This window comes from Vulpes vulpes, chromosome 5 (assembly GCF_048418805.1).
Source record: "Vulpes vulpes isolate BD-2025 chromosome 5, VulVul3, whole genome shotgun sequence".
NCBI classification, from domain to species: domain Eukaryota; kingdom Metazoa; phylum Chordata; class Mammalia; order Carnivora; family Canidae; genus Vulpes; species Vulpes vulpes.
In genome coordinates this window covers 124,191,844-124,214,548 of record NC_132784.1, presented here as the reverse complement: position 1 = coordinate 124,214,548, position 22,705 = coordinate 124,191,844, and the positions used below count along the sequence as shown (strand labels likewise).

The 22,705-nt window shown below is 39.2% G+C and overlaps 1 protein-coding gene across 3 annotated transcripts in view; it reads left to right on the top strand.

Annotated features, from left to right (window-relative positions):
• Positions 1 to 22,705, top strand: part of RELN (reelin) — a 478,955-nt gene that overhangs the window by 190,735 nt on the left and 265,515 nt on the right. For all 3 annotated transcript variants that reach the window (XM_072759913.1, XM_072759912.1, XM_072759911.1), the window contains exon 4: positions 9,261 to 9,331. In XM_072759913.1, the coding sequence (XP_072616014.1) occupies positions 9,261 to 9,331 (71 nt within the window). The remainder of the gene's footprint in view (positions 1 to 9,260; positions 9,332 to 22,705) is intronic.

Below are 22,705 nucleotides of genomic sequence, written 5' to 3'. Positions count from 1 at the left end.
GTGTTACACACCCTACAACTATCAGTGCTTTGTCACCAAAATGATTATTATTTATTGCAATGTAGTATCACATAGCAATTATAGCAATTATTGAAAAAACTATGTGAGAATCAGAGTCCCAGCTACACTTGATTGACTATATGCAGTACCACTGGTGATTCTTGGTACCGTTGGTCACTATATGCTCCACTTGGAAGTGGAGCTGCAGCTCCCGAATTCACGACTCCATGGCCCCCAGGTCTGGATTCCCTTGGCCTCGTCTGGGGCTGTCTGGCTTCCAGCTGGCCCACCTACATTGCCTGGTGGAGCTGTATGCAGATGATGCCAGTCTTGGTCTCACTATCCTGCAGTATCTGCTGGGCCTTTGGCAGCAGCTTCTGTATGTCTGGATCATGTTTTCTGACCCCTGCTTCACTTTCAGCTTGATGGCCAGATGAATGTAGATTATCTCTGTGTTGCCAGATTTCCACATGCAGGCACTAGTGGTCACACATCATGACCCACATCTCTTCTGGGAAGCTGGTGAATTTCTTTTGACGTATATAGTAAGACACTCCCAGAAATCACAAACATAAAATTGTTGTGGAAAAATGATCCACTTCAGAATAGAGGAAAATGGAGTTATGGTTTGGCCCTGATCTCAAGTTAAACTGTCTCCATTCAAATTCACAAGTTATTAGTTAGATTTCCATTCCTGAAATCTCTTTCACGCATGAAAATATCAAAATTAATTATAGCAATAGAACACAAATGCATACTTTTAAAACTACTATGTATGAACACAAAGAGTGTAAGATCTATATTATGAATACCCTTTTGGGAGAAATTTTTCTGGATCTAGTGATAGTTGTACAGACAGTAGCTTTTTTTTGTAAGCACAGACTTTTTTTCATTGTCCTTTTTCCTTTTCTTGCTTTTTTTTTTTCTTTTCTTCTCCCCCCCCCCCCCCCCCCCGGATCTTCAAATTATATTCCAAGTTGAAGTGATCCTTTGGAAAATTCCTGTTATTGATTCACTATGCCAGAGGCCTCTGAAAGTTTTTGAATTGGGAAGGAAGATCACCCTATGGCATCTTTTTCAGTGATGCCTTGCTCACTTTTTAATGGAGATTAAACTCCTGTTATAAACAATAAACTTTCTTTTCAATGCTTTCTGCTAATTTTTTTGAAAGAGTATTTCATGCTTCTATATCAGTGCTTGTAATTCATCCCAGAAATCTAACTATAGGCCAATGACTTCTCTCCTTAAAGAGATAAAAGCACCCCCCCTTTTTTTAAAGACACTCAGACTTCTATTTAATAAATATTTTTTGCTTAATTATGTTCACATGTGACATCCCCAAATGCAACACTGGGTTTTCCTCTTTTGACTTTCTTACTATTTCACTAAGTCAGTAGAAACTTCTTCCCAATAATATATACAGTTTGATCTTCATCAGGTAGGTACATGTAGGTCCTCAAAGAGACTGTGGCTCTTCCGCATCAAAACCTAAGTCCTCCTTTGACTATACTGTCTGCGCTGGGGCTCTGCCTAGGTCCTGTCACCCTGAAGTGTCCTTAGGCCAGAAATGCTAAGCAGGCTACATGTTATGTTCACTCCGAATAAACATAGGGGCTGCTTAGAGACTAGGGTTGCAGGTAGTGAGATAGGCTGTGTCTGGGATCCATTGCAAAGAATGCTGTGCTTGATTAAAGATGTCTGCCATGGCAACACCTTCTAGACATATCTGGAATTGAGGACACTAGGTGAAGAGGCTGGATGCCACAGGTTCAGACAGAGACAAGGAACACATTCCATCCTTGCCTTAGGCAGTTGTTCTTATTTCCCATGCTGCATTGTCTCACATACCAGGTAGCTGAGGAGGCATTCTGAAGGCCATGAAGGTACAAGAGGGTTCCCAAGGCTCTGAAAGGACCAGCATAAGCTCCAAGCTAGAGAGAGTTTGGAAGGACAGCTCATGCAGGGCCCCACAGGGTTCTGCAAGTTATAGGCTGTGCTGGCATTAGCTCCTTTTCCTCTGGAGTCAATTTCATCTGGAAAGATAGCAGGCTGACTGATTTTGGATACATTTTAGAGGAAGAATAAAAGTTTTGGCAAGAGACTTCTGTGCAGAAGTGGACTGAAGGTGAAGAATCCTGGAGACATGAGATAAGACATGCATTCTGGAACCTTCGAGAACTACTTTACCACTCAGTTGCAGGGTGAGATGAGAGATGAGGCTACTAGACACATGGGCAGGGACCAGATCCTGACAAACCTTTTATACTATTCTCAGAAATTTGACAGAATCCTTTAAGTGATAGACACAGAAGGATTTCAAGCAATTTTAGCAAGAAAATTGGGACAATGTGGAAGTTGGATTGGCATGGGAGTTAATCTGGAGTTCTAATCAAGAGTATTGCAGTTTATCAGATTAAAAATGATTAAATCTTGAATTAAAACAGTGGTTGTGGGGCAGTGGCTGTGCTCAGCGGTTTAGCGCCACCTTTGGCCTGGGCTGTGATCCTGGAGACCTGGGATTGACTCCCGTGTCCGGCTTCCTGCATGGAGCCTGTTTCTCCCTCTCCCTGTGTCTCTGCCTCTCTCTCTCTCTCTGTCTCTCATAAATAAATAAAATCTTTAAAAAAATAAACAGTGGCTGTGGATATGGATAAGAAGGGTAAACTTGAGTGTTAATAGTTAATACATTTGATAGTTAAGAGTTTGGTGTGGTCTTTAAGAACACATAGATTTTGTGATTACTGGATAGTGAACATTAATGCTGAAACTTGTTTTAAGGGAAAGGAAATATTTATACATTTGATAGTGGAAAACAGTGGTATGGCTTAGGAATAAAAGGTGTAACTATAAAAAGAGAGCAGGGGTGCCTGGTGTTCAATAAATTGAGCATCTGACTCTTGGCTTTAGCTCAAGTCGTGATCTCATGTATTGTGGGATTGAGCCCTGATTCAGGCTCTGCACTCAGTAGAGAGTCTGCTTGAAGATTCTCTCCCTCTGCCTCTCCCCCAACTCATGCACACATGCATGCTCTCTCTCTCTCTCAAATAAATAAATCTGTAAAAAATAATAAAAACTTAAAATAAATTTTAAAAGAGAGCAGTAGAACCTTGAAAAGCAAAAGCATAATGAAAACACACACAAACTTTTATCATGGCTTTGGCATAGTTTGAGAGTTTAATATAAAATTTCTCCCTGAAGTTATTCATTACCCCTTTTTATGTATTTTAAAGAATTTTCTTGTTTTAATAAGGGTCAAGCTGTGTTCACAACCTAATTAGCAAGTACAGTAGTTTGCTGATGAAAAGGAAGCAAGAATCTTTGCAAGTGAACTGATTCCTTTGAATATCAAATTTGCCATATTCAGACCACTACTCCCCTATCCCATGTTCCTCATATTAATAACATTTCCTGTTAGGTAGTTCATGTCAGATTGCTAATTAATGAATGAACTTCCAACTATGAATGGATGAGACACAGTAACATACCAGACCTCATTGGTAAAGCAGGAGAGAATGGTAGGAAAGTAACCTAGTACTGGAAGTCAAGCACATTGCCCTGGGTTTAAGAATGATTCTGTAAGTAATTTGTGAGCAAAACGAGTCATGAAATAAAGAAACAATACGCTTGGGTAGGCATTGTAACACCTATATTAAAACCCTATTTTATTCCATTTTTGGAAACTGGGTTGCAATATTGCACATTTGAAGTGAGTTGTAAACTGGAAAGTAGAGTTTTGATTCTCTCAAATGTTGAAGTCCTTATGATATGTGCCTTATAGGGGATATTTTATTTTTAAATAACTATTCCTACTATTCCAGAAGCTTGAAATCTATATAGAGGGATGCCTGGGTAGCACAGTGGTTGAGCGTCTGCCTCTGGCTCATGATCCTGGGGTCTTGGGATTGTGTCCCGCATCAGGTTCTCTGTGGGGAGCCTGCTTCTCCCTCTGCCTATGTCTCTACCTCTCTCTCTGTGTCTCTCATAAATAAAATCTTAAAAAAAGAAATCTGTTTAGACTACAAATATCTGAATAGTGAATATTAATATCTTTAAGTAATAATTGTTATTATCAGCCCTATCTTTATATATAGAATCTGAATACTAGAGTGATCAAGGAAGTTGGGCAAACTCAGCTTGTAGGTGACAGCTCACTGCATTTAAATGGTGGTCTTTCTGATTCCAGACACTGAGCTTCAACATAGAACCTCCCCTGGATATATACTAATTCTTAAGTGGCTGGGGCAGACAGCTGCTCTAGGACTTAACTTAAAATTAGAATCTGGCATGTTCTTTTAAATTCATAACAATGACTATTTCAAGCTCTGAATATGGTAATTATAATGAACTTTCTTCATTTGGCAGAACCTATAGAGTTTTTAAATTATAGATCATAATAGCCCAAAGGAATTTTAAAATTACTTATTTAATAGGGATTCTTGTTGGCAAACTTGCTCTAGAAGTATCTGTATCTCCCAAGAATATAAGTACTTCCTAGAAACTTGTTTAAGAAATTTGCTCAGAATGGGGAACAATAAGGGTTTTTCTGACCTCTTCTGAAAAATTACTGCTCCTTAGGGAAAATTAAGTGGAAGTAGTGCCAACAAAGTTATTAGCACCACAAATTCGATAGACATTCCCCCAAAGGAAAACTGTAAATTACACTAAAATAATTCTAAGAATGAACGAGGCCTGTCACATCTACCATAGCTGTTTATGAGAAAAGAAAAATATAGGTTAGATTAAAAATTAGAGGACACTTTTTGAGTCTTTAGAATCTGAGTTACTGTGCTTTTAGCAATTTTTGACTATATATGACAAATATATTTTTATGTTTAAATATATAAATTTATGTTTATGATATTTAGATATATTTTTATTAATCTGTCGTATAAATATATATATATATATATATTCATAGAAGATTTTTGGAATAAGTGCCATAATTCTGTAGGTAGACCATCATGAAGTATTTTATAGTTCACAGTAGGCTTGCCATTATTGACATTAGCCACACCCTGAGAATGTGGAGCTAACATCTCGTACAAAGCGATGGACGTTGTGTTCTTGCTGGTCACCCGAGTTCTGTTCTTTCTCTTCCCCAAAATAATATGTGAATATGGAAGCCCTTAAAATTATTAACTATACACCTACCAGAGAGTTGGGCATCTTTATATTAAAATGTTATCTAAGTGGTTTAAGGGTTTGTAAAGAAAGAGATGCACATGATAATTATGTTCAACATGTGTTTGTGTCTTGTGTATCCCTCTAGGGTTCGGGCAGTGGTGTGGATGAGGTTGGCATCTGGTGCTCTTGTCTTTGATTAGAGAACAGGACAGACATGAGGGGTGGTGGGGCTATTGGAAGAAATGTGACTCAGAGTTGAAAGGGGACTCTGATGAGTTGATTAGAAGCCAAGGGAGTCACAGAATATTGTGGGAGAGGCAATCAAGAAATGTTGATTTTTACACCTGAAACCAATATAGCATTGTATATTAACTATACTGGAATTAAAGGAGAGAAAAAAAATGCTATCTTTAAAGGCAAATCCCATGGAGTTGCTGGCCAAGTGGCTAAATTTCCAGTTGGAAACAGAAAATCTCCTTTGTCCAAAATGAGATTAAATAAAAGGGCTCAGCTATAAACTAAATGGTTGGAGTAGAGAGTGCCAGCCATAGGCCACATGAATTTAAAGATCAGGCCCTGAAAGCTACCTGAGAGAGTGAAAGCTACCTTTAAACCTTTGAACCAGATCAATGAAAATTTAAGGTAATGATTAAAAGCAAGGACCCTACAGTCAGACTGCTTGAGTTAAAATCATGGCTTTACCATCTGCCGTTTAATATTAGGCAAATCAGGGCAGCCCCAGTGGCACAGTGGTTTAGCGCCGTCTGCAGCCCAGGGCGTGATCCTGGAGACCCTGGATCGAGTCCCATGTCGGGCTCTCTGCGTGGAGCGTGCTTCTCCCTCTGCCTGTGTCTCTGCCTCTCTCTCTGTGTCTCTATGAATAAATAAATAAAATATTTTTTAAAAAAAATAATATTAGGCGAATCATAAAATAATTCTGTGTCCCAGAAAAAATGGGAGTAATTGTATCTACCTTGTAGAGCTGTTGTCAAGATTAGTTGAGTTCATTTATTTAGAGCCCTTACAATAGTACCTAGCAAAGGGTAGATTTCATTTCTTATTTGGTGTTATAATAATAATAGTAGTAGTAATAGTAGTAACTATATATATGTTTATATATACATATTCTGTGTGCATTTATAGATATATGTATGTATATTTAAATGTATATATAAACATGTATGTATGTTTGTATATACACATAGTAAATATATACAAGTAGTTTATATGTATATATACATATAACGACTCATATTATTATTACTACTTTGACTTTTCCCAAGCAGAGGACTTCAGATAATAACATTGGGCATATGGTGTACTTCTCAAGACAGTTTCTAATTGCAGAGCCCATCCTTCAAATGACATTAAATACTTTAGAACACATAAAGTCCAAGTGCTCTGATTGAAGTGGTGGTGCCTGGAGCACCCCCTGCTGCTCCTCCTGGACTCCCCACCTGTGGAGCACTTTTTGAAAACTTGGAAAGAATCCACGGCCTGGAATCAAGACCTTAAACCAGGTCCTATCTGCCATTAACAGGCTGTGTACCCCTCAGCACGTTTTCGATGGCCTCAGTTCCCTGATCCATGCCCTATAAAGAGCTAGATTAGGGGAACCTGGGTGGCTCAGTTAAGCGTCTGCCTTTAGTTCAGGCCATGATACCAGTGTCCTGGGATTGAGCTCTGCATTGGGCTCCCTGCTCAGTGGAGAGTGCCTCTCCCTCTGCTGATAAAATCTTAAAAAAAAGAAAAAATGCTCTTAGTGCAAGAGTTTTCAAACTCTGCCCCTTTAAAACCCTGAAAGTTCCTGGGAAGTTTTGGGGAATAGATCGATAGGAGCAAGTTGTATGAGGAGAAGGAACCCGATGACATCAAAAGCTAGGAATAGAGAAATATATTGAAATTTCATATATTTGTTTGAAGAATACTGAGTACCACTGCTAAAGAAATTTTGACTAGATGATGAAAGTGCCTTCAGCTTCAGTTGTTGCCTAGTCCCTCAGAAATTTATTCATAGGCACCAGAGTAGCAGAAATAAGAATATGAATAAAAGCAACAAATACTAAATCTGAGGAAATGGAGTAATGGGGAAAGCAGTGTAGACTATTCACAAGGTGCTAGGCAGTGACCAGGCTATTTCAATATCTTTGACATGCAGGGAAAAGACAAAACCTCTGTTACCTGAGTTTTATCTAGGTATATTGGCCCCATTGTTTTCATGGGAATGTAGACTGGCACAATGATAACTAATGAGGAATATTACAATAGGGACATTATATACTCACAATCAGAAGACAACTACAGTGAACAATTAAACACCGTACGTTGTGGGACTTTTCTTGGTGGTTCGTGAGTTCAGGAAATATATTCCTTCCAAAGCAAATGTCCAGTTAAAATTTTTCATTTATGATTGTTGTGTTGCCATTAGAGGTTTGTGCAAACTCAGAAGCTCTGCACTTGATTGAGATTTGACAATGAAACGTATTTAGGTAAATCAAGTTTCCATGTCCCCTCTAGGCATAACACCTGTAACTGCTTAGTGAATCTGTACACCACGGTTATGGCTTGGATTGGCCCTATGTTTAGTTCTCCTCATTTTCAGCTTGCTAAAGGCAAAGAAAAACCTATAAATATATGTGAATATACAATGTCGTGACGTCTGTTTATTAGTAATTTTGATAATGATTAATATGCAACAAGGGCAGATTACTTTATAAACCTCACATGTAGGATGAGATGAAGGCTGTCCAGTGACTTTTCTCTCCAATTCTGTATCCCTTCTACCATTCAGAGCTCTAACCATTGTGCCATTCTGTGTGTGTGTGTGTGTGTGTGTGTGTGTGTGTGTAATATTTTCTGTTTCACTGCTGAAATATGTTAGCTTGGAGCGATATCACCCATTAACATTTCAGTATGGCTTAGTTTGTCACATTACTTTTGAAGAGTTGGGTCCTGGGGGCTGATACTTATGATAGCAATACCTCAGTGGGGAATAGAAATCAGAAAGGTCTACAGCATGGAGGAGGAAGGCACAGCCATGTAGAGACTGGGGTGGAGAATGTTGGGAGCCATGAGGTCCTGTGGGCCCCACGAAGGACAAGATATTGTCGGAGAGGTGCACAAATGGAGGGGAAATGCAGAGGCCAAACTTTGCCTTCTGGTGACCTAGCACAGTGTCTTATATGTAACCCATCTTCAGTAAATGATGGCTGAATCAAATTATTTTTTGTCCTGAGGTGGTTTTTGTAGACCTAAAGTTGAGATTTAATGTTAATGTTTTTTAGTTATTTTCAAAGATTTTTGTATGGCTTCTTTTCTAAAATCAATTTTCTTAAGGAGGCATGATTTTCTGTTTTAAATTTGCTCAAACAATACATTTTGTGCCAGAAAAGCTCTTTTTAAGGAAAAATATTTCAAATATAAAGTCATAAATAAGTCTCCCTTTAATAAGACAATTCTTATTATAGCCATTGAATAACACATCTGCTGCAAGGGTGCTATTTTTTTTTTTTTACCAATAAATGTGCACAGCTCTGATTAGAAGAAGTAAAAGATGCACATCTTCTTCAAATGTGAGTTAGACCCTGTAGGGAGAAAAGGTGTATTTTATTATGACAGATTTTGTAATTATGAAAGCTCTGAATAGCCCTATTTAAAAAAATACCTTAGGAAAAATGTAATTCTCTGTCTAAACGCTCTATGTGTTATGGTGAAATGTTGATTTTAGAAAAAAGTACATTTGGAGCCTCTTTCTCCGGTGCTAATATCGTTATTGCTTCACAAAACATTTTATATCAGTTTCTTGAGGAAGAAATTTTAATAGGCACCCTTTCTATACTTTTTCTTCTATCCAGGATTTGCTCACATCTGCTGTTTTTGGAATAAGCCCACAAATGTTACAATATCTTTACAAAGGAAAACCAGAAGATAATTCTCAACTCAGAGCCCTTGGTTTAAGCCTTGACTCTTGTTCATTTGTATCACTGTTCAAATGCCCTCATTTTTTTTTTGAAAGATTGTATCTATACAAATAACATTTTAAAATGAGTTTTTTTTTTCAAAAAATTTAAAAAATACTTGAAATTATCACCATACTTACTACAAGATTTAGGTTAACTTTTCCTATTCATTTTCAGGGCTACGGCGACACACAGGGGCCAGATTATTTTCAAAGATGCGTTAGCCCAGCAGTTGTGTGAACAAGGAGGTAAGAAACATCTCTGACTCCTCTATGTTAGTTGTATCAAAATTATTCATGGTGGCCTGATGTTCCATGTACTGAGTAACTATTTCATCATTGTTACTTTATCATGATGCTTTAAAAATGGAATTATTGATCCCTTTATATCCCTAAAAATTACATACTGAATAATTATTGCTAAAGATCTGTAGACTTCTGAAAATACTAAATGTGAGTAAAACAAACCAAGAAAAAATTTATCTACTTTTCCCATTTTTTCTCTAATTACATTTAGTTGGCCTAGAAATATAAATCTCAGTAGTTTTAGACTTCTACAAAAAACATATCTGCTTATTTACCACTTAAATTTCTTACCAACTTCATTGAAAATGTTTCTGTTTTTTTTAAACATGATCTTCTGTACAGTATTTATATTCTTATTTCAACTGTGTGGGCCATTAATTTCAGATTTGTATGTAGATACTGTATCATTTTAGATACATTAACTGGACACTAAGGAGTCACATTAAATGACTTATATTTTGTGAGTGCCTTATTAACCTCCTGACTTTTACTTGTACCAGATGCATATATGCACATGTACACACATATGCACGCACGATGAAAGGGTGGAAAACAGGATCCATGCCCCCACACAAATTTGTTCACTCTACTTCTTGAGCTTCCACCTGACTTCATTGTAGCACCTATCACTTACTGTAGAATTTTCCTATGAAAAGAAATGAATACTACCCATCAGAGACTGAGCTTCTCAAGCATAGAACTATACTGTTAGAACTCTTTGGTTCCCTAGAACTTGGCATATTACCATTAAAAAACATGACAATAAAAAAATGGCGATAGATTGAATACAAGGTTTTCTCAGCCATACATCTATTCACTGATTTAAGCATTTGACAGTGAATACATTTGAAGATAGTCTTTGTTAATGTCATGCCATTTTCACCATCAACATAGGCATATCAATTTTTGTTTACACAACGATATTTTGGGGAAATTTGTTAACTTAAGAATTACATTTTTGAACTTAAAGGAAATTTCCACTAGTTATATTTTTGCTAAAGAGAATCTAATGGGCTTAGGAAAGAAATGAGAAGTTATATGAGTTTTTGAAAGGCCTAAGAAAATACTATTTATTATTTGTAGTAATATATACATCCTCAATATGGCTTTATCTAACTAATGTGATACTTGATGATTATTACTGGCAAACTTCTGATTGTATATATATATATATATATATATATATATATAACTCTTGATTCAGAAATCTCCATTCTAATTATAGCTTCAAATATATTATCAGTGTTCTTGGGTTGAGCAGAATTTTACAGTAACTTTTGTAGATGCAAAAATGTGATAGTCTTTGTAGTAAGCTCAAGAAATCTATCAGAATGTAAGTCTTTTTTCAGACTGAGAGTGTTCCACAATACTGAAAATATAGAACACTATGGAACATAGTGAACATTAATATCCTGAAAAATACATAGTGTCAGAAAAAGATATGTCCAATTTTATTAACATTTAACATTGTTCTAAAAGCTGATCTCTTTTAAGGATTGGATTTTTTAGTCTTTTCTATTGTAAATGAATTGTTGGAATTGGCTTCATTTAAAATGAAAAGAAAAAGCCAAGAAAACCAGTGGGGAAAAAATTCCCAACCAATGGGTTAAAAAAAAAGAAGCCTTATATAGTCAGATTGCACACAAATATGATTTACACAATGGTAGATGTGGATGTTATTAAAAATGCTATTCAGCCCAGGACCAAAGGAAAACATTGAGCTTTTCAACAGCACCTAATCAATTGAAATCATATCAATCCATCCAGGATAGGGTGGAAAAAATACTAAAGAGTGATGGCTTCCTGCTGTCAGGAATAATAAGGGAAATAATTGGTGCTATAAACCATATATCTATTTTGGACCTATCCACTTTTAATTAAAACATTAATTATCCTCTTAAATAAAATAACATAAATTTAATATGTTATAATTTCTTATACATTGGATAGTGAATATTTAATGTATTTATAAGAGAAGAAAATGACAGTCACTATATACCAAAGCATAGTGCCTCTCAATTACACATAGTCAGTAGGTTTGTTGATTTTTATTAAAAATTTTAAACAAAGCAAATTTTGCTTTGTGGGCTTGAGGACAGCTATTTTTATAAGACTATATTGGTGGCTAAGCATATTGAAAAAGTAAAAGGGTTAGAAAACATACTAGTCCTAGTCTGTCATCTCAATCCTTTTCCTTAAAAGACATCCATTGAAGGATTTTATTTTGCAAACATGTATCTAACACCTACAAAATCCTCTCTTAGCTCAAGTGCTAAATATGGCTTACATGTAAAGAAAGACCCTTGTCCTGTTCTCGAGGGCTGGGGCGTAAATGGCAGACCAGCTACCTTTGCCTGGGGGCTTTAGGAAAGGCTCCCCAGGGAGCAAGTCCTGAAGGGTTAGCAGCAGCTTAAGAAAAAAGGAGAGGAATTTCCATCTGTCTCCTTCCCATTTCTACTGACCCACCTTCGATCAGACCCTATCATCTCCCTTGGGCTTTGCGTAATGGCCTCCTCTTGGGATTCCTTGCTCCCGCTTTCCCAGCACCCTAAGCAGGACTGCTATAATGAGCTTTCTAAAATGGAAACACGATTCTCTGGAAACATGATCTATCGTGTCCCTGCTTAAAACCCTTCAATATCTCACTTGGAGGTAATAGTTCATCTTCAAGGTAAAAATCTCTACTGCTTTTCACAGCATACAAAGAAAATCCCTTACAATGTGGCTTCAATTTGCTTCCCCCATCTTACTTCTTTTCTTTGCTTTTTTTGTTTTGTTTTAGTTTTTTTAGATTTTATGCATTGTGGGACAGCTAGGTGGCTCAGTGATTGAGTGTCTGTGTTTGGCTCAGGGCGTGATTCTGAGATCCCAGAGGAGCCTGCTTCTCCTTCTGCGTATGCCTCTGCCTCTCACTGTGTGTCTCTCATGAATAAATAAATAAAATAAAATCTTTAAAAAAAAAGATTTTGAGAGAGAGGGGGAGGGGGAGGGAAAGGGAGAGAGAATCTGAAGCAAACTCCATGCTGAGCACAGAGCCCAACTTGGGGCTTGATCCAACCACTGTGAGCTCATGACCTGAGCCCAAACCAAGAATTGGACACTTAACTGACTGAGCCACCCAGGAACCCCTCCCCACCTCATTTCTTGTCATCTTCTCATTTCTACCTTAAAATTCCCAGAAAGCACCTTACTCCATCACCTTGTATTATTTACACACTCCCCCATTTTCTTGGGCTGGACTACCTTTATATGTCTTGTGTGGCTCACTCAGGCTTTCAGACCCTGCTTAAGTATTGCCTCCTCCTGAGGAAAAAACTCTCTGATCTTCCTCAAGCTCCTCATCAAGCTGGTCTTGGCAACTCTCCTATGTGGTAACATACTCCCTAGGCATACCTCTCAAGGCACAATAATAATACAAATGGAAACACTGTCAGTGCTGTTACATGCCAGACTCCACTCTACCCATTCATTCTGCAAACATGACTTCATTTCATCTTTACAGCAACTCTCTGAAGAAGGAACGATTATTACCTCCACTTTAAAGATGATGAAACGAAGACACAGTGAGAACAACTTGCTTAAGGTCACACAGCTAGAAACTGGCAGAGCTGGGCCGGGAGCTCAGGCACTTTGGCCAGTAGCCCATGGTATTAACCATCCCATTACACCGCCTTTCAAATGAAGCACTTCCTCCAGCATGTGTTCATTTTACTTGACAACCATATATTGCATATTTTAATAAGAAAATTATCACAGGTGCCTTGTCTGCCATTAGATACAGGCTCCTTGAGGACAGGGACTGTGCTTTTTATTACCGAATCACTAAGGCCTCACACAATGTCTGTATGCAGCCAGTAAATGTGTATTGAATGAATGAAACTAGCCTGATAGATGTGGGAAAGAGGAAGCTACCCAGCAGGTCCTTATAGCTAAGCTGGAAAGATAAGTAGAGCAGGTTGTAAGGGCCCTCCATTTGCTCGGGAGTTCCAACATTGTTCTGGGATTGGGGGTGGAGTGGGTTGCAGGGCCTAGGAGTTGGAGGAAGCTAAACACAGTAGTAGGATGCTGTATCACCGAGGTGAGAGCTAAATTTTAAGCTGAATGAAAATTGGGTCTTGGCGACTAGAAGAAGGGGACATGGTAGAGACACTTCAGAGAAGATGTGATCATATAGGAAGTGAGGGCAGGAAGAGGGTCCAGGGTGATTCTGTGGTTTCTGGCCTGGGGGACTTGGTGGCCAGTGATGCCTGGGACCGAGAGAAGAAATGAAGAAACATTAGAGGGGTTTGGAAGAGAATGGAACAAATTGGACTTCAACACATTGTCCCTGAGGAAGTTGCTTTCATCCCTGCAGGGCCTTCCACCAGCCTGCTCGGAAGGAGGGCAGATCTGAGAATCCTCAGGATATTGGTGCTGAGGAGAGAATGTGCTCATCCAGGAGAACCTGGGGAGAGGGGAGGAAGGGCCCCAGTGTGGAAGGCTAGTGATGGCTCAGAAGCAGGAAGAAAAAGGGATTCTGGAGAAGGGGCCAGCTTGGGAGACTGGGAGACTCAAGGAAGACATTTCGTCATGGGGGCGGTGTTCAGCAGGGACAAAGGCTCTGAGAGAAGAGAGGATGAAGTATGAGAAAAAGCTTTAAGATTTTGCAGTTAGAAGCTCATTGGTGATTTGAATGTAAATGAGGTTGGTTTCAGGAGAGGCCAGACCACCTGAAGCTGCCTTATAGTTTGGAAAGCTCTTGCCCAGACTTTGGAGACAGACAGTCAAGGGAAGGAAGATTACTGTGAGTTGAGAAGTAAATGTGAGGCAATGTTTAAAGTTGAGGGTTTGAAAAAAATCAAAGATTTAAGGGAAGGGGAGAGAGAGAGAGGATGACCAGAGGGGAAAAAACTCAAGGGAAGGGTGGGGACTCTCTCTTTCCCTTCTACACCCCCTGATAGACACAGAGCATATTTATAAGCATCCAGTGCCTTGCAGCCAAAGACCACTGGGAGCACCCTCGTAGTTGATGGGTTGGGTGTAATGTTTGTTTCAGTATGGAGAAGGCACGCCATGGAACCATGGGACATCTCAATGAGAGGATGTTACAGAAGGATTATGATATTTGGGCCTGTATTTCCTGATTTTGGCTAAGGTTTGTAGAAGTAGGGCTTTGCTCTGTATTGGATGCTGTAACCAGTAATTCTGGTTAGAGATCTCAATAAATCCTATCTATAGGGGAGGCAGACTGGAGTGAAGGTTAAGCTATAACTGGTAAAAAGACAACATAGCCACGACTATTAGCCAGGAGAAGGGAATGCTTGGTGTACTGTGAGTGGGACGGTGTTCTGGTTGTGTCTGTGTTCAGGCATGATTATGAAATGGTCCTGTGTCAGTCTTGACCCATCACAATCCCAGAGCACCTTTGTCTGCAGATGATGTTCTGTGAAATAATTTCTGTTCATTGGAAGAACAGCAAAGCCCAGCTATGAGTGCCAGGCCAGCTTCCAGATGCCAGGGGCTACTTTTCCTTTCTTGAGGCTAAGGAGAGAGTGGTGGTAGATAGTCATTTACTTTTGGATTTAGGCTTTATGAAGGCCTTGGAATTATAGAGAAGTAGGTCTCTGGATCCAAGCTCTGTGTAACCTTACTTTCAGAGTCTGGATACAAAGTACAGGCTCAGTTAATGATAAAGGGGAAGGATCTTGTTGGATCAGAGTTTTATTCATAGTCAGCTAGTGCAAAATAAAAGGCCTGAGTAAGTAGATCAATGTGGTGAGATTGTGGATGTTTAATTTTTTATTTTTATTTATTTTTTTTGTTTAATTTTTTAAAAACATCTGTATTTTTAAAATTTTTTACAGTAAATTTCTGTCATTTGGGTTGTAAAGGAGTAACAAAAGTTCCCCCCCACACACAATAACAAATATAGGGTTATACTTACGAAGCAGAAGGGACAACTCTGTTGAGGCAAATGGACTTCAAAGAATTGCAGTAGGATTCTAAATGATAACTCCCATGCCTCTTTCTTTGGGATGACTTGCCTGACTTGCTTTTTTTTAAAAAAAAAAGATTTATTTTTATTTATTTATTTGGGGGGGAGGCTAGAGACACAGGCAGAGGGAGAAGCAGGCTCCATGCCAGGAGCCCGATGCAGGACTCAATCCCGGGACTCCAGGATTGCGCCCTGGGCCAAAGGCAGGCGCGAAACCTCCAAGCCACCCAGGGAATCCCTTGCCTGACTTTCTTAACATGATTGGTCTGCGTTGTAATTCTTTAACTGCTCATGTCCTCCAACTGAAAGCTTCATGAAGGCAGGACCCATGACTTAATTTTTTGTTTCTCTGAATACCTAACAATACTTGGCATAAAAGCAGATGCTCTATAAATGTTTGCTGATTGATCACCTTAAACACTTTGCAGTTGAAAAATCACTGCCCTTCCTGAAAGATCTTTTTTTTTTTATTTTTCAAGATTCTATTTACTTATTCATGAGAGGCACAAAGAGAGAGGCAGGGACATAGGCAGAGGGAGAAGCAGGCTCTGTGGGGGCCCTGATGTGGAACTCGATCCTAAGACCCCAGCATCATGCCCTTAGCTGAAGGCACATGCTTAACCACTGAGCTACCCAGGTGCCTCCTGAGAGATCTTCTTTAATCCTGACCTCATGCTATGGAACACCACAGGTCAGCGTGGCTGTAACAGAATGCTATATCACAAAGGAATGTCCTTTACACTGACCTCAGTTTAAAAAATGTATGAATCACCATTTTAAGAAATCAGAAAATTATTCACAGATTTTCATCTACACACTGATGGGTCCCCTCAGTGCTGTCGGAACACACACCAAGTTCAGGGATTTCAGGTTTTGAACTTGAATCCTGAGGTCCTAAGTAATTGTAAACACATCTCTTGCTGACATGTCATAGTACTTTTGAGGAACCAGAGGTTTCTCATTTCCAGTCTGGGTTAGGGGTGGGGAAGTGCTAGGTTGTATACTCCCAGTTGTTTTGGAAGTGGAAGCTGTTTAGATTGATTCCCCAGCAGTAGACGATAAAGAAGTGAATTCATTCAATATTCATATTCAGTACTCAGCAAAGATTGTTGAGTGCCTACCATGGGCCCTGCACTGTTCCAGGCTAGATCTCAGGGTATATCAGTGAACAGAACAAAGATCCCTGCTGTTCTGGAGCCTATATTACAGTGGAGAGGAAAGAAATGACAGCTATGAGACATAGTAAGTGATTAAATGTGATACATGTTAGGAGGTGGCAAATGCTATCGGAAAAAACAAAAACTAAAAATTGGGCAGGGTAAGATTACACAGTTGGGTGGAAGGAGAAGAGGCAGATGGCAATTTTAAATAGATGGCAACTAAGTCAGGTGATTCTCACTGAGGAGGTGACATCAGAGCAAAGACCAAGAAGGAGGTAAGGCAGTTAGCCATGCGACCATCTGGGGGATTGTCCAAAATGTCACTAAGTGATTTTATCTTATTTTTTCAAGATTTATTTATTTATTTGTGGGGGTGGTGGGAAGGGCAGAGAAAGAATCCTCAAGCCGACTCCCCACTGAGTGTAGAGCCTGATGCAGAGCTCGATCCCACAACCTGGGATCATGACCTGAGCTGAAACCAAGAGTTGGCCATTTAACTAACTGAGCCATCCATGTACCCTGCCACTAAGTGATTTTAAAGACAAATGTGGTAATGTTTTGTGAACTACTGTTACAGGTGATCAGAGTAGCAGGCAATTTCAGAAGAGACTGAAAACCTGAAAGGAACTAGGATAAGTCAGGCTTTTACAGGAGTTACTATTGAACAATATAGAAAGGTCTGCAGACCAAAGTCAGATCCCTCAGAATCACCTATAAGAAGCCTGTTGAAAATGTTGAGGTAAGTGTGGTTAGTGAATGTATAGACTGGGAATGAGGACATATTTGAATTTATGCCTGATCCTGGGACTGTAAATTCCTCATCTGTAGATTAGCAACAAAGCCAAGAGAGTTAACTTGACAAAATATACACTACTCATAAATGGCGGGACTAGAATCCAAATCTCAGGGCTCACTGCCCAATGTTGGTTCCGTTATACAAAGTGGATTCTTAAATTTTGAAAAGTAGACATTAAAAAGGAACCCCAACTTCACTAAAAAGGAATCATCGCCACTGTAATTCCCTGAACACCTAGGAGAGAATACACACATCTGAAGCCCCTGTAAGACAGAAGTGGCAAATGTGAAGCTGATGTGAGTGTTACCAGCATGGCTGCTGCTGGTCCAGCAAGCGCCCACGTCCTGGTGGGGGCAGGGCAGGGGGAATAATGGCGCGTGTGTTTATTCAGTGGCCTGTGAGCTTCTTGGCATGCCCCCTTCACACACGTACATTGATTATTTAGCAAGGCCAGATGGCAGGCTGAACGGCCGACAGCAGTCATGCCCTGTAGTGGCCCCAAAGGGTGCATGCCATTTATAAACCATGCTGGAATTCTCTGTTGTTGGGTTGATGGAAGTGGATATAACCAAAGGCAAATGTTTTATGTCAGGGGAGAGGGATCAGGCTCATAGTTGGGAGCCAAAAACCTTGGCTGCTTTCTGCCATGCTCAGCAGTTGTTCTGCTGTTCATCACTCTGAGAGCGGAGAGCGGTAGACAGTGTGGCTGTACCCTCTAGGGGCTGCTGGACCACGGTGCTAGGCAGTGTATTTACTGCATTCGGATCCCAAACTCTGGAATTTTTAAGTCTTTGTAATAAGGACTGGTGAACGTTTGTTTAAACTGTGAGATGGAGGGAGATAAAAAGTTCAGTAAGCAAGTCCATAAAGGGAAGAAGGGCTTTAACCTACCTAGATATTTTTCGACATGTTAAGAATACTTTTTAAGGTGATGGATATAGTAATTAGCTTGATAGTGGTGATTATTTCACAATGTATACATATATCAAAACATCGAGTTATATCCCTTAAATACATACAATTTTTATTTGTCAATTATACCTCAATAAAGCTGAAAAAGAATATCTTCTATACCCAAACACTGTATAATTTTACATCAGAACTTCCAAAATTGGGGATCTGTGGGTGGCTCAGCGGTTTAGCACCTACCTTCAGCCCAGGGTGTGATCCCAGGGTCCTGGGATAGAGTCCCCCATGGGGCTTCCTGCGAGGAGCCTGCCTCTCCCTCTGCCTGTGTCTCTGCCTCTCTCTTTCTGTGTCTCTCATGTATAAATAAATAAAATCTTAAAAAGAAAAAAGACCTTCCAAAATCTTCTCTTGCCTATTCTTTTTTTTACTCAGTAACTTAGATGGCTAAATGTTTTTCCAGTACCCTGAAATTCAAATTTTTTAGATTAATTCACATGGCACAAGTCAGAATCAACTAATAGAATTGGGTTTTACCATATTTACTTTAATGGTTAAAGTGAAAAAATAATGATGCATTCCATTTGAATTTGCCCAGTGTTAAAATTTTTGCTTTTCAAAGACATCTATTTTCCCCATGGCTATTCTGGAGCTTACATTTCAGTTTAGCGGTTCCAGCTCTGTGTTCCTGACATCCCTATCCTTGTAATTTACAAATGAAGAGAGTTGAATTAGGAGACTTTGGTAAAACCATCTAGGAACCCTTAATCTTGCTTCAAGGTCTCACCACCTGCTGTAGCCTTCCTACAGCTGTGGCAGGCAAAAAATGTTCCTAAGTGATCCTGAGGACAGATGAGATTTAAAGAAACAAGGACGAAGAGCTGACTCATGGGGCCATAGTAAAATTTCTTGCTACTGGCTCAAGGTGGGTCTCACTACTTTTTTAATTTCCTAAAGAATGGTGTTTTGAACTGGGGCTATTTATCCCAAGATGATTGAACCTAGATTTAAACAGCCTTCTTTTCCGTTCTCAGGGTTATATACATTCCCACTTGACAGCTTTATCTAGTCCAAAGTCAAAACACTAAGATTTATGCCTGAGAAGAATTTGACATTGAGTTCTTTTGGATCCAGAGAAGTACACTTTCTACTCAAGTTGCTATATAATCTGCTAGATTCTCCTATATTTTGAAGGACAAAAAGCCTAGGTTTGGGATCTTTATAATGAATTACTCAGGGGAGGGGAGCAAAGCTGTACGGAACACACCTTAAATTATAATTTTATTTTGGATTGCAAAATATTATTTCATGCAACCTATTAATCCAACTGTATTTTTAAATTCAGAGATTGAGTTGTTTAATGTAATAAATAATACAGATTTTCATAATCATGTTTTCAAGAGTTGGAATTCATTATTATTAATTAACACATATTATGCTGCATCCTGCGCCATTCCCAAGAGCCTGGCACAATACTCTGTGCCCGAAGAAACATAGTCAAGTCGTGAAGATTAAATGCAACAACGATGTGCATAGGATGGTAGCTAGCGCATAAATACTCTCTGAATGTTAACTATCATTATCATTACTAGGCATTTACATTTTGATGTCATTTAGGTACCTTGAACTCCACATATTCTAGACTGAACTTGACTTTTCCCCACATTGGGATCCCTTTCTTGCAGTTCTGGGTAGTGATTTAATCAACCCAATCAGAGACCCAGGTAACATTCCTTTCCTCATTCCTTTCTTTCATCCAGATCTGTATCCAATGTGTCTAAGACTAATTTATTGTTTATTCTTAGTATCTCCTAATCCTTTTCTTTTTTTACATATCCATTTCTTTAGTTCAGGTCTTCCACACATGTATCAAAATGTTCTTCAACACAAACATCATTTGGTTTTGTTTTGTTTTTTTTCACTCCCAGCCTCAAACTCTGAAAATGCCTCCATTTGCACCACTTACCCCAGCTTTCAAAGGCCCCTTGACTCTACCCATCCCTCCAGCCTCATCTCTGCATTCTGGCTCTCTCCCACTGCCCCCCCTCGCCTAACACGTCACTCTCTGACTCAACTGCAGTGAGCACTGACTTACTTCATCAGACATGCTGTCCTGTCGCCTGTCTCTGTGGCTTAAACATGCTGCTTCCTTTTCCTGCCGACTCTTCACCCTTCTCATCACCTCCTCCACCTCACTGATGAAATTGCCCTCATCCGAAAGATCCAGCTCAAGCCTCTTCTCCTCCATCATCTTTATTTTTATCATTATTCCACCTGCTACTTACTAACTGAATTTAGTTCACTGTATTGCATTGTTAGGTGTTAACTTCTACACGTATTTTCTACTGTACTATAAACCCCTTGATCCAGGAGAGACCGGATCATTTTTATATTCTCAGAAGCTGGCACAGCATCCGGGCACTCAGTTATTGGCTGAGGGAATGAATTAACCACACAGAGCAGATATACCTTTCCAAAATTGTCTAACCACTATTATTTCTTCACTGGCCAGTCAGCCTGCACTTCCTGCGCCCTAGAATCATTTTTATAATCATACTTAGGCATTGGACACTCCTTCCACATTGATGGACTTTGTTAGGAGCAGCTCTGTAAAACTCACAGTTGGATGGATGTTTTTTCAAATGATGTTCTTCATGTTACTCAGTGTCTTCATTCTAAGAAAACACAGGAGAGACAGCTCTCAAGTCTCTGTACCCAAAATGCCTCCCTTGTCCTGAGCAATGTGTTTTCTTTTCATGTTACAAACTCTTCAATTTCCTTAACTTTATGGCTTCTGTCACTTTATAGTAGGACCCAACTCAAGACGTCAGAGCATGCATCTTACTCATGTCAAGTGGACGTAGTTTTATTCTGACCCTCATTTATCATCATCTCTGTGTTTTCTGCTTTATTAACTTGTTTGATTGTCTGCCCTTTTTGGTTTGGCTTTTTTGTAGTTTCCGTTTTGGGGTGGGTTTTTTTTTTTTGATAAAGTTGATAAGTTGCCTTTATTTTAGAACAAGGTGAATTGTACAGTGTATCCTTAGGCTTATAAAGGTGAGTCAGAAGTAAGATAACATGAAGATTATAACAGAGATTCCAGTGACCAACATGGGAGGAAACAGAGAACATTAGAATTTCCTAACAGCAATGTCTTGCTGGTATTATTAGTGTCCAATAATTAATGTCTTGTGTTATCGTTGCCCAATAAACTAACATTTTTGAAGCAACTATGTGCCAGTTGTTGTTACTAGGCAGGGGATGCTGAGATACACAAGATAGTCTCTAGCCATGGGAACTCACAGTCTGAGCAGCCCTCATTTCCACTCCAGCTTTTAGGATTGTGGCTGAGATAGAGAGGGATTGATTATCTTTTCCCCAAATGGACCCCTTCCCCAGCCCATAGGAAGTTAACTCTAATTAGAGTATGAAGCTTCTATGGGAAGGTTCATCAACTGTGACTTAAATGGTTAGAAGTACATTTCTCCATCATAAATCAGTCTGGAGGTGGCTTTGTGCTGTGGTGTCCAGCACATAGTTTCCATATCGGGGGGCCAAGCTGGCTGCTCCAGGTTCTAGCAGCAGGAAGGGTAAAGGGCCAGAGAAGCATGGCCATTCCTTTAAAGGGCATGATCCAGCCCTAAATGTGTCCCAGGTCACTTCTGCTCACTCCCTCTAAGCAGAGCTTAATTTCTTCTTCACAAGAAGCTGCAGGGGACAGTGTGAAATATGCCTCTAATTGGGTGGCCACTGTTCAGTTAAAATAAAGGAAAGGAGAACAGATATTGGCAGACATCTAGCCAAGTTTTGTTCACATTAGCAACAAGGCTGCTTCCTCTGAGTAGTAGTGTGGTATTGGTATTGTAGTAGTTGTTATCAATTATATAATGATGGTGATGATCCTAATGATTTTTCTTCCTAACTCTGATTGTTATCTAAAAATCATGTGCTCAGGCCACAGGTCAATTTTTAGCCATACTTTTTCTCCTCTGCCCCAACTATGAACCTCATCTCCTCAAGTTCTCAGAGGTCTAAGATGTTTTAAAAGATCATTACACAATGATTTGGGAAAACAAACAAACAAACAAAAAAACAACAATTCAGATAGTAGATTGTTTTGTTTTCTGATTTTTTTCACTTAAAACTTTTATTCATATCTTCGGCAAGGTCTTGAAAAATGTATGGTTATCTCCCCCAGAAAATACCAGAAAAGTTCAGGACATGAGCAGAGCAAGACAAGGAGTCACAAGTGTTACTACTTAAGATCCCATTATTGACAGTTCCTAGTAGAATTAATCTTAACTGGCAGATTTCTCTGTTCCCCCATCTGCAGATTATAAAGATATATTTTAGTTTTGCTCCTATTCCATTTATTTTAGAATATGACAGATGATAAGTTGTTATGAGACACAAATCAAATTGAGATGGGAATGGGGGAAGGGAGGAGAAAAACACCTCCTAATATTGCTGGTTCTGTGTAT